The sequence below is a fragment of the Leptidea sinapis genome, chromosome 13 (assembly GCF_905404315.1).
Source record: "Leptidea sinapis chromosome 13, ilLepSina1.1, whole genome shotgun sequence".
NCBI lineage: Eukaryota > Metazoa > Arthropoda > Insecta > Lepidoptera > Pieridae > Leptidea > Leptidea sinapis.
Genome location: NC_066277.1, coordinates 631,452 through 644,720, shown reverse-complemented (window position 1 = coordinate 644,720; position 13,269 = coordinate 631,452). Strand labels below are relative to the sequence as shown.

Here is a 13,269-nt window from a genome sequence, read left to right as displayed (position 1 = left end):
TCACCATACCATTTGGGGTTGTAATAGAACCAATTCTAGAGGTAGAGACATCATGGATGTAATGTATGATAATGACTTAATGCTCTTAAATAATGATCAACCAACTACAGTGGGTACTAATTCTTGGAGACCAAATGGACTAGATCTAACAATAGTATCATCTTCATTATTCCTGTGCTGTGAATGGCAATTCATCAGGACTCTTTGGGCAGCTATCACTTGCCTACAATCACAAAATTTTCCATGGTAGTGTCGGAAACTGAATCTTCTTCAATTCCATCCAACATTCCTCCACACAGTAATCTGAAAATAGTAAATTGGGACCAATATGAGAACTTAGTAAATGACTTGTTAAAACAATTTGATATAAATAATCGTAATCTACAGAAGTCTTACAATAACTTCTGTTCCTTAATTCTTAGAGCGGTTGAAAATTCAGTACCTAAAACCAACTACCACTGTAACAACATTACTCATCTACCTAAAAGAAAGCGACAACTTCCCTGGTGGAATGGGCAATGTACTAAAGTGGTAGAAGATTGCAAGCAGGCTTATCTGTTATTCAAATCAAATTGCAATATCCAAAACTACATTCATTTTAAGCAAGCTCAAGCAAAGAAAAAATGTATATTAAGACTTGAATGTCGTAAATCCTGGACAGATTTTTGCTCCAGCATAAATAGGTTAACACCAATTAAACAGATTTTGTCAAAAATTAGAAAATTTAAGAACTTATATTCTAATAATAATTGTTTCTCTAGCAATAATTGGATATCCAACTTTTAACACAAATATACTCCAGATACAGTACCAAATTTGACAATTATCCACAATAATCATCCTTTAAATAGCACCAACACGTTTATGATTGCCCCTTTACTATTGAAGAATTAAAAGCTGGTCTATCATCAAGAAAGGACTCTGCATGTGGTTTGGATTGGCTCTCCTATAAAGTGTTTAAACTCTTAAACTCTTCTAACTTCAATAAGTTTCTAAAAATATTAAATCTCCTGTGGAAGAACTCCACTATTCCAGAAGAATGGAAAACAGACTGTCTAATTCCAATTTTAAAGCATGGGAAAGATTCTAGTTCAGCTGATTCATATCGTCCTATCACACTAAGCTTGTGTGTTGGTAAAATTTTTGAACAATTAATAAAACAGAGATTAATATTTTATATTGAAAGTAACAACCTCTTACCTAATAATCAATTTGGATTTCGATGTGGTCGTTCTGCTTGTGAGAATCTACGGCATTTATGTCTTGACATCCATAGTGCCCAGATTGACAATAAGATATTGGCTGGTGTTTTTTTGGATGTTGTAGGAGCATTTAATATTGTTGATTTAGAACAATTATCATCCATTCTTCTATCCTTAAATGTCCCTGAAAAAATAGTTGGATATTCAATTTCTTGCATGGTCGTAAACTTTATGTTAGAGTCAATTACCAATTACTAGGTCCTCGATATTCATATAGAGGCGTATTGCAGGGCGGAATTTTGAGTCCATTGCTCTTTATAATCTACATAAATCAAATAAATATCGTTTTGCGTAATAGAGTTTCTATTCTCCAATTTGCTGATGATCTAGTAGTGTATAGTTCAGGACTTAATTTATCAAATGTTGTGTTAGATCTTAATGTAGCACTCAAAAAATTGGAGCTTTATTTTCAATATCCTCTTGTATGTTAACGCGCCCATTACAGGACACGGTACACAGGACACAGTCTGTGGAAGGTCGTGTCACAGGACCCGCCACAGGTGCGATCACCTTGTTCAGTTTCGAGCATATTTTGACGTTCTTATAGTTCTTACCCTTTTGCCCACTTGAAAAATTGTATTAGAATGAACTGACTCTCGCTCTCATATATAATTTAGCACGTCTATGGTACAAAAAAGTTGAAATTTGTTGTTTTAATCTGTGACAAGTTCAATCAGCGATTGTCGCGATTTGACGATTGTTTTTGTGCTGAACTTAGTAAGTTTTAGTGATTTAAACTGGAATAATCATGGAATAGTAAGTAATATTTCATTTCATTTACTCATATTGACATATTCTTTACTTTTAAAGTCAAAAACAGCCTTAGAACCAACATACAAGTAACTGTACAAATTTGTACGTGGATTTCGTTTTGTCATATTTGGTCGAAAAATTATTAAAACCTTAACGCATCTGTGTAGTTAGGTCGAAATTATATTGAACTTCAATATAGTTATTACAAAATACGTGTAATTTAGTCGAAAATGTGTCAATTCCGAGCTCAAAGACATGAATACACTCAAAAGTCCTGTTCTGCGACTTGCCACAGATAGGAATTTTGAATAACAAAATGGCCGCCGGTTGGATAATATGGAACAGGCTATTGAAATTCATGTTCGATTTTTTTATCGATTTTCTTTTGTTATTTTAATTAAAAATTATTTGTTTTTTTTTCATATAGCTATATTTTAAAAAGTTATTGGATGCTGTGTCTGACGAATTAATTTAAAAATCAATTTTGATCGATTATTAAAATGTATTTTATTGACTTCTTTCTTGCATTTTTATTGACTTGATTGCTTTTAGTACTTCTAATTTTGTTAATTTTTTTTTACACTGAAAATGTTAATTTTGCACTCACAATTTGTTTTTATTGACTTTTTTTGCATGAAATAGTACTAACAATAACAACCCGAGGGCACCTCGCAACTACCAGGTGTGGTGATACTTTGAAGCGGACTGTCGGGCAAGACTACAACATATGTATAGGCGGAGTAGATCGCAAAGATCAGCAACTCGCAATGTATCCCATTGAAAGAAGGCGGACTAGAGTGTGGTACAAAATTTTTTTAGAAAGATGTTGAACGCTAGTGTCCTGAACTCATATATTTTACTGAACAAAAATCTGCCACTGTCACATCGTAAATTCCGGATGGCGTTAATTACTGATTTGTTAGCAGCATGCAGAACGCCTGCACCCAATGCACCCATCCGAGCAGCAGTACACACTCTTGCACAATATGATTTTATTAAGCCCGGAAAGCTAGACCGACTTAAGCGCCAATGCGCCGTCTGCAAGACGAGGACCATTACATATTGTAATGTGGAAATGTGTGTATTCACTTGCAACGAGCCATACCACATTAATTTTTAATTTAATTTTAGTCCGAAAAAAATACAGGGATATTTGGAAGGTGTTGAGGGAGGCCTTTTGCCAGCAGTGAGACAGTACAGGCTGTTAATAATAATAATAGTCCGAAAACCTTCTACTGGCACAACCAAATTACAGTGTCCTGTAATGGGATGCGTTAACATACATGTATAAGTTGTATCCATACTATATAGCCTTCATAGAGCAGATATGTTTATTTTTCACTATGTTTATTAACATGGCTTTTGATATCTCTTCTATTCTATTCTATTCTTCCTACTATGGCTCCTGTGGAAGTTTGCCAATGTCACGTTAAGGTAGACCACCAAGCTTAGAGTATTCTTTTACTAATTTTAATGGTAGTGATTGGTGCTTAAGATTGAAACAAGTTTTATTTTCTTATGCCTGAAACAAATATGCATGCTGTTAGGACTATAAGGTAAATAAACACAAATATAATTACTTAAATTATTTGATATAAATACTTAGTGCTATTTACAACTTAATCTTATTTATTTTAATATATTTACACAAAATATATACAAAAGGAGTGAAAACTAGGGAGAGGAGACATTTAAAGGAAGTTGGGCGGGGAATTTCAGGAGGTATAAAATTGTATAAAGAAGGTTGCGTTAAAGGGCAATTGAAGAATAAATGATCCACGTTTCCCTCATCTAGAACACATTCACACAAGGAATTGTCCCTAATTCTTATTTTAGCCAAAAATACTGGGGTACAAGCATGATTAAAACGTAAACGACAAATAGTTGAAATCATTGACTTGTTGGGAATTTTAAATTTCGAGAACCAAGGTTTCTGAGGAATTACGGGTTGTAGATCTCCATAAAATTTGCCTTTAGAGTTTTTGGAAACTTGCCAAATGCTGGACCAACTCTCATGCAACTTGGGTTTCAGGATGGTGCGCATGTCATGGGAGAAAATTTTTGAGTATTGGAGGGAACCTGTTGCATCTTTGCACAGGCATCTGCATTTTCGTTACGAAGAATGCCTGAATGACCTGGAATCCATGCTAAAACGATGTTAATATTGAGGTCATAGCATTCTTTCAAAGATTCTCTTATTTTAAATATAATTGGAAAATGACTTTTAGACCTAAATGGATTTGACAGTATTGATTGAAGGCACCTTTTTGGAGTCTGAAAGAATAATAGAATTGTTCATGCCATGAGCCTTAACAAATAAAATTGCTTCAAGAATGGCAATTGATTCCCCAGTGAAAACAGAAGTGATAGATGGGCAGCTGTAACTGAGTATAATTCTTGTTGAAGGAATCCATGCTGCAGCACCAACAGGGCTCATGTCTGTTTTTGAAGCATCAGTGTAGATTTTATGCCAATTTTGAAAATCAGAGTACATTATCTGAGAAAAAGTTTTATTGGCTTCTATGGAAAACTTATCTATACCTAAGTTTAAAATTACAGATGGTTGGAAAGTGAGTGCACTAAAAGGCATAGTAGATAGAGGCAATTTAGAATTCTATTCTATGGAATGGAATTCCCGTATTTCCTCTTCCAATAGGAAGAGGGGGTAAGAGAGGTGAGAGAATAATAAGTAACTGTGGAGAATTCAGGGTCTTTTGTCTTCAGGAATATTATTATTATTGTATAAAGCAAATAGTTGGTCCAATTTTGGAAGCAAGGGATGTCCACAACATTCAGCTAATTTGAGAAAAAATTTATTGGCAAGAAATTGACGGCGAAGTGAAAGGGGAGGTTCCACACACTCTACTTGCATGGCATTAATTGGGCTAGATTTCATGGCTCCTAATATTATGCGTAAGCATTTAGCCTGAATTTTGTCCAGTTTATTCAGACCTGCTTTATTTCCTGGGATCAACAACATAGTGCCGTAATCCATGTGGCTGCGAATGATTGCATTGTACAATAATTTTTGACTGAAGGGGTGAGCTCCCCACCAGACACCAGATACAGAGTGCAGGATATTAATGTCTTTCTCACATTTCTGTGAGACATAATCAAAATGCTTTATGCCTGATAATTTTTGATCTAACCAAATCCCTAGTAATTTAACATTGGTAACAACAGGTAACTCAACATTATAAATTTTAATTTTAATATGAGGAAAAAGTCTTTTATTTGTAAATAAAACTACTTTGCTTTTAGCAGTTGATAGTGACAACCCATGTTGCATTAAATAATCAGCAAGATATTCAAGTGCACAATTTAACTGATTGGATGAATCCTGTATGGACTTGTTGGAAGTATACAGAACAATATCATCTGCATATTGCCGTATTTGGCAGAAGGGGGATACAGAGCTATTGAGGTCATATGTATACAGATTGTAGAGAAGGGGACTAAGGACTGAGCCTTGAGGTAAGCCTTTCCAAACTGACTTAGGAGGGAGGTAAGAGGATGGACCGTTGATAGTGATTGTTCTTTCCATTATCTAGTAACATATGAAACGAGATAGCTTCATGGGGATACTCAGCTGGTTGAGTTTACTCCTGAGTAGAGGAAGTGATATGTTATCATATGCAGATTCTATGTCAAGGAAAACTCCCAAAAGGTGTTCTTTACTGAGGTTCTATTCTTATGTCAGTTGTAAGGATGCCTAAGCTATCTAGGCAACTCTTGCCCTTTCTGAAACCATATTGAGAGTTGGAAAGGAGATTATTGTTTTCAACAAACCACTCAAGTCTGTGTTTTATCATGATTTCAGAAACTTTTGCAAGAGTAGAAGAGAGGGCAATTGGTCTATAACTTGTGGCTTCAGATGGATTCTGACCAGGTTTAAGAATTGGTATTATTACCTGATTTTTCCAGGGTGGAGGGATGACCCCAAAATCAAAAAGGTTATTTATAATATCTAGGTAATATTTCTTGGATGTAGGTGATGAGTTTTTGATGAAAGAATAGGGGATTCCATCTGCGCCAGGAGCAGAATCAGCTAGACCGTCTAAAGCGAGAAGAAGTTCAGAAAAAGAGAAAGGATACTCTAAACTATGAGTAGAGGCAAGAGGGCTTGGAGGGGATGGAAAATAGTCCATGTTTGGAGCTGAAGGGGGGGACATTCTATCTGAAAAGTATTCAAGCCATAAAGATGAATCCACACTTAAATCATGCTCTTCAGCACAAAATGAACCTCTAAATTTTTTAATTTGTTTCCAAACCATTGAGGATGAAGTGCTTGGAGACAAATTTTGGCAAAAGTTAACCCATCCTTGCTTTTTCTTTTTTTTTTTTAAAAATATGTAGCTTTAGCCGCAAATTTTTTATAGTGAATAAAGTTAGAAACTGACATGTTTCTGTTATAATTTTTTTCCGCTAACTTCCTTTCTTTGGCAGCAGCAGTGCACTCAGCATCCCACCAAGGAGTTGGAATTTTATTTAAAACAGGTTTCTTCAAAGGAAAGTTATTGTCAGCACAAGTAATCATAGCGGTTGTAAATTTCATATAGTTATCTACTACATTAAGATGGTTAGTGACTGGCAACTCTGCATGGAATAGGAGGACAAACGAGCGTATGGGTCACCTGGTGTTAAGTGATCACCGCCGCCCACACTCTCCTGCAACACCAGAGGAATCACAAGAGCGTTGCCGGCCTTTAAGGAAGGTGTACGCGCTTTTCTTGAAGGTACCCATGTCGTATCGTCCCGGAAACACCGCACAAGGAAGCTCATTCCACAGCTTCGTGGTACGAGGAAGAAAGCTCCTTGAAAACCGCACTGTGGAGGACCGCCACACATCCAGATGGTGGGGATGATATCGTAACTTGTGGCGTGTCGTGCGAAGAAGAAATTCGGCGGCAGGAATCAGGTTGAACAGCTCTTCGGAATACTCCCCGTGATAAATGCGGTAGAAGACACACAATGAAGCGACGTCACTTCGCAACGCCAAGTGATCCAGCCGTTCACAGAGTACTGGGTCCCCGACAATTCGAGCTGCTCTGCGTTGCAGGCGGTCAAATGGATCAAGCTGATACTGGGGTGCGCCAGACCAGAGATGACAGCAATACTCCATGTGAGGCCGGACCTGCGCTTTGTAGAGCGCTAGAATGTGGGCCGGCTTGAAGTATTGCCGTGCTCTATTTATGACGCCCAGTTTCTTTGAAGCCAGTTTGGCTTTGCCCTCCAGATGGCCACGGAATTGGCAATTGCTCGAGATTTTGAGACCCAGTATTCCGATACTAGGCGAGGCTTTAAGGGAAGTGTTCTCGAAGAGCGGTGATACGGCAAATGGGGTTTTTTTAGTGGTAAACGCGCAAACTTGAGTCTTCTGGGGGTTAAATTGGACAAGGTTCAACTTACCCCATTCCGCGACCTTCTCGAGAGAGGACTCGATAGAAGACACAAGTTTCTCCCGGCACTGGTCGACGTTTACCCGAGAGAGACCTGCATGGCCCGTGTATACGGCATCACCAGTGCTGTCGTCTGCATAGCAATGCATGTTGGCGGTGTCCAACATATCATTGATATGCAGAAGAAACAGCGTGGGAGATAGCACACAGCCTTGGGGCACTCCAGCGTTCACGGGCTTGGGATTCGAGCAATAACCGTCGATAACGACCTGTATGCTGCGCCGAGTGAGGAAGCTGGAGGTCCACTTGCATAAGCTCTCGGGAAGCCCAAATGATGGAAGTTTTGCGAGCGCCTTGTGCCATACACGATCAAAGGCCTTCGCTATATCCAGACCAACTGCCAGGCCTTCCCCCTTGCTTTCAATAGCCGCCGCCCATCTATGTGTTAGGTATACCAGAAGATCGCCAGTCGACCGACCATGGCGAAATCCGTACTGCCGGTCGTTGATCAACTGGTGACCCTCAAGGTATACCAAGAGCTGGCGGTTAATTATGCTTTCCATAATTTTGGAGAGTAGGGAGGTAATAGCAATAGGCCTGTAGTTTGCCGGATCCGAACTTTTTTGGGATCGGATGGACAAGGGCTGACTTCCATGAATCAGGGACTACGCCTTTTGAATAAGAGTGCCGGAATAAACGCGTTAGCACCGGCGTCAACTCAGGGGCACACGTTCTAAGCACGATTGGAGAAATGCCATCCGGCCCGCTCGACTTCCTGACGTCCAACGAAAACAGAGCTCGCCTAACAGTTTTCTGTCGGAACTGTACTTCAGGCATAGAGCTCTGACACCGCGGGATGGCGGTGTTTTTCCGTTGTCGTCAAGAGTCGAGTTGGAGGCAAAAAGAGTGCACAGGAGATCGGCTTTCTCTTTTGCCGTATGGGCCAGGGTGTCATTCCTTATGTGCAACGGCGGCATGGACGGCTGGTTGAAGTAACCAAGAGCAGCTTTCGACAACGACCAGAACTTGCGTGTTCCGGTCGGGTAAGTGGAAAGCTGCTCGCCAATTTTGACGACGTGCTTCGATTTCGCACGGGCGATTTGCCGCTTAAAAAATCTGGAGGCACGGTTATATTTCCTCTTCAGAACTTTGCAGTTCGGATCCTTTGAGCCCAGCGCCGCAACCCAAGTTCGATACGCCTGTTTTTTGCAGTCAGATGCTGCTTTAACTGACGCATCGAACCAGGGCTGTGATCTGCCACCGATCGGTACTACAGAGCTTGGTATAAAAATATCCATGCCCTGCAGTATCACATCGGCTATTGCAACGGCGCAGGCACTAGGATCATCCGAAAGGAAACAAACCTTGCCCCAAGGGTAGGATGCAAAAAAGGAACGCATCCTATCCCAATCTGCTGACTTGTAGTGCCAAACGCGGCGGGTCGCTGGTGGTCTGCGACGTTGGCGTCGGATAGGCACTACACTCCTGACCAGGCAATGCTCGGACGTTCCGAGAGGGGCGTCGACAGAGACCTGGTAACCATCGGGATGTGTAGTCAGCAGAAGATCTAATAAGGACGGCATGTGGCTATTCACATCCGGGGGCCGCGTCGGCGACTCAACCAATTGGGACAGACCATACGCCAATGCAAAATTATGCACAGATCGCCCTGCGTAGTCTGTGGTACGTGATCCAAGCCATTCGGCATTGTGCCCGTTGAAATCACCCAAGACTACGATTTCAGCGGAGGGGATCTGAGCAAGCACGTCATCAAATGCCGCTTGAACGCAGCCCATAAGGTGATCCGTTTCTGCGTTACCACTATGGGACCTGTAGACACACGCATAGATGCGGACGCGGTCCTCTAAATCTACGCGGAGCCAGAGAGTAGACAGGCCCCTACCCTCAAAATTGCCGAGACGGCGACAGCAGATATCCTCCCTAACGTACACACATACCCCGGCATGAGGCATGAAATTATGCTCAATTTTGTACCCGGGGTACGTTAAATATGACGTATCGCTAGGTCGAGATATCTGCGTCTCCGTAAGGAAACACAAGGCCGGCTGCGCCGTCTCAAGGTTGTGGTGGACGGCGTTTAAGTTGGAGTGAATTCCCCGGATGTTACAAAAGTCCACATTAAGCGTGGAGCGGGGTGCCGTGGTGTTGCTGCCCTGTTTGTCCTGTGACATACGCGGTACTGTGCCGTCCCCAGAATACGAGGGGCAGCCCGAGCGCGAATGCTCGGGGAGGGATTCTCCGGCTCTACAAGAGCCGGTACCCTCCTGGGGTAATTTCTTTTTTAGGACCGCTCTCATATTTTGTTGGGGGGGGAAAGGACGGGGGGGAATGGCCTCCGGTCCTCGACACTAACCTATGCGAAACATAGCGGCACTAGGCCGCTACTTCACGCCGGTATTCTGTGCGAGTGTGGTAAGTAAACCGGACGAGTCTGGCCCGAATGTGCTGACGTCATAAGACAGCAGCGTGACTCTCCCACTTTCAAAAAGCCCGTAGTCGCCTCTTACGACACCCTTGGACCTGGGACTACCCTATTCTTTTTACGCCCCGGGGCAGCACAGGGCAAAATATAGCATATAGGCATATCTAGACAAGAAGAGTAATAAGGCCAATTTGCATCTACTAATTTATATTTAAAGGATGAGGAAGGGTTTTCGGGGGGGATTACTTTGTCAGGGCTAGATATGATTATAGGGAAATGGTCACCAGACATGGAGAACACAAGGTGAGGTCAACTGCACTTTTGGGATTTTGAGAAGGTGAAACCCTGCGGGTAGGAGAGCCATCATTGATAATACACAGATCACACTCATCAAATATGTCTAACAGAGAGAGGGCAAAATTATCACTGTGGCTTGAGCCCCATGAAATGTGATGAGCATTAAAGTCTCCCAAAATAATAGGAGGGGGAATAGATGAAATTAAAAAGATGATATCAGCAATCATGGTTGACTGAGGTTGAGGCACATAGATTGAGACTAGAGAGATGTTCATAACCTTTGCTGCAACGATATTTATACCTGCATGAGGACTAGGAAGGATAATCGAGGAGAAGGGAAGGGTGCGTCTTATTAATAAGGCGCAACCCGCACCAACACTTTCTGCTCGATCATCTCTAAGGCATACATAGCCGGGGACCCTGAAGTGTGAACTAGGGACCAGCCATGTCTCAGAGATGGCAATGGCAGAAGGAAGGTATTTATTTATGAGATGTGTAAGACTGGGTTCTTTAGGACGTAGGCTTCTGGTGTTCCATTGCAGAATGGACACTGGGGCCATGGTTATTAACTAAGGACAGAATTTGTGAAAGTTGATGGGCAACGTTGGACGGTAAGCTTAGACTGTTTTTAGTTATCAGGGATAGAATGATGGACAGGAGAGCCTCCAAGAGGTTATCATCCTGCGCTGATGATGAAAAATTGGATTGATGGGATAGTGCAGAACCATTCGGGAAGGATGAAGGAACATCGGCAATGATGGCCTGATGAGCAGCATGATCGTAGGACTTACTTAAAATGGGTCTGGACCGGGAAGGGAGTGTTACAGTTTTCCTGTAACTGACAGTAGGAGAAATGGGTGGCTGAGTGGTATGAGTTGAGGAAGAGTTATGGGGTAATGAGGGATTAAGGAGAATTTCAGAGTAAGGCTTTACTAATTTCGGGCAACGGTTTGCTGCCTCCTCATAAGATAAGTTTTCCTGAGATATGATTGCTTTAATGGATTTTTGTCTACCATGTTCAGGACAAGCTTTGTTGGTGGCCAAATGTTGACCTGAGCAATTTATACAAGAAGCACCTTTATCAATAACCTCACATGTATCACCAGCATGGGATTGGGCACATTTGAAGCACCTTGGCTTAGATCTACATACTGTTTTTATATGGCCAAAGCGGCAACAGTTCTGGCATTGGATAGTAGGGAACAGGTATGTTTCTATAGGGAGGGAATTGTGGAAGAGGAAGATTTTTCCTGGAAGCAATTGGCCTTGAAATGTTAATACAATGGTTTGGGTTGGTACCCAAGTCACTCTACCCTCCTCAATTACTTTCCTATTGAGTCTGCGAGCCTTTAAAATCTTTCCACAACCAGTGGGAAGATCAACCGACTCCACAAACTCATTCATAGACAGGTCCACTGGGACTTGACGAACTATACCCATCTTGGTGATGTTATAGTTGGGAATTGTTGCGGTATATTTATTAGCGGCTAAAAGTGGGTTATCAAGGAAACTGTTGGCATCTTTGGCTGTTTTAAATACTATTGAAATTTTATTTCTACCTACTTTTTTTATTCCGTCAGGGCAAATATTAGCAATTTTGGGCCTGTGGAGTAGCTGGCCGAATTTAATTGGCTTTATAGTGAGACCTGAGGCAGGGTCTTATTCCGTACGGAAGACGTGGATCAAAAAAGGTCCTTTATCAAATGTTGTATACTGTTTGATACCAATTATTAACGATGGATCACTATATACATTTTGGATAGAGGCAGAAGCCATGTCCATATCGATAATTGTTTTTTTAGGCGCTGCGTTTCCTGAAGAACTATGTTCTAGCCGGTGAGAGCAGGAATATCCGGTGGATCCGGAGGAGAGATCTCCATAGTGTAGAAGTTAGTTGCTGTTAGTTAGGTTAGATGTATGATGAACTAATATCTATATTAAAATGTTAAGACCACTCACCAAAATAAATGTATAAGAACAAAAAAGAAAACTGCTGCAATCAATTTTACAATAGGCTGCAGTAGATAAAGCCTTTTTAAAAAAAGTGGTAACTAAAACTCGACTCACGCGTGATAGCTACCCGTATCAATCCCTAGTGATTCTTTGATATCTCTTCCAAACATGTTTGTTTTTTCGTTGTATTTAAGTCCTAGTTCTATGTAAATCTTGAATAATTAATAATGATAACTTTTGTATCAACATAATTCTGCAAAATCTTAGTCTTTATGAGACAGTGTTTTTTGTACCAATTATGAGTCTCATTTTTGATACTTTCATACTCAAGATATGTTGAATATTACAATGTGTCATTATTTAAACTAGCTTGACAATAAGTTAAAATTATTGTAAACAAAAAATGTTTTGTCCCTGCCGCCAGGAATGTATTATTAACAAACGAGATATGAGACCCACTGAAGTGACTTTGGAAGAGGTGCTTTTTTGGTCCCAAGTTTAAAAACAAGTGTACTGAAAAATAAATGTATAGAACATATGCCATTTGTTTTTTAATTTTATCATATATGTTAGATTGTATAAATAAAATATAATGTTACATCCAGCAATTGTTTTATTTTTTATACATGAGAGAATAAAAGTTATGTTTTAGGAGACCAATATTATTGAACCTAGAACAGTTGCAATGCAATACATAGTTAAGTGGTAGTAGTGTAAGAAATTTCAAGAATATATCTTAATTATAAAATGATCTGTAGTTTTACAACTTTTTAACTAGATTAAGAGAACATCTAGATTTTTCAGCCCTAGGTCACGAAATTTAGCGCTCAAACCCAGATTTGTGGAAAGTCCTGTAATGGGATCCACAGATGGGCTTGAATTGTCATTTAGACAGTTAACATACGAGAGGTTTGTTTTGTTTTGAGGTCAGTATTGACAAAAGCAAAGTAGTAATATTTTCAAAGCATTCTTTAAGAATAAGAGATGCAAAAATATATTATGGTACTCAAGAAATTTTAATAGATAATTCAATAAAGTTTTTAGGAGTTCCGTTTTTAAGTAATTTTAGATGGCACAAATATGTTGTAATATTAGAAAATCAAGCATTAAAGGCCTGCAATATTCTGAAATCATTAGCTGGTACATATTGGGGTGCAGACCC

General features: G+C 40.3%; 1 protein-coding gene and 1 long non-coding RNA gene across 3 annotated transcripts in view; one reads left to right on the top strand and one right to left on the bottom strand.

The window, feature by feature from the left end:
• LOC126967728 (uncharacterized) overlaps window positions 1-13,269 on the bottom strand; it is a 52,879-nt gene that overhangs the window by 22,217 nt on the left and 17,393 nt on the right. The window contains exon 2 of one of the 2 annotated variants that reach the window (XM_050812357.1): window positions 6,650-7,437. In XM_050812357.1, coding sequence (XP_050668314.1) covers window positions 6,664-7,437 — 774 coding nt within the window. In that variant the 3' untranslated portion in view covers window positions 6,650-6,663. Of the gene's footprint in view, window positions 1-6,628; window positions 7,438-13,269 lie in introns of those variants that run through there. The other variant, XM_050812356.1, reaches the window with a different exon arrangement.
• LOC126967741 (uncharacterized) lies at window positions 4,274-6,382 on the top strand. Its single transcript, XR_007730070.1, has 3 exons — window positions 4,274-5,198; window positions 5,277-5,489; window positions 5,836-6,382. It is a non-coding gene; the product is annotated as an uncharacterized LOC126967741 (long non-coding RNA).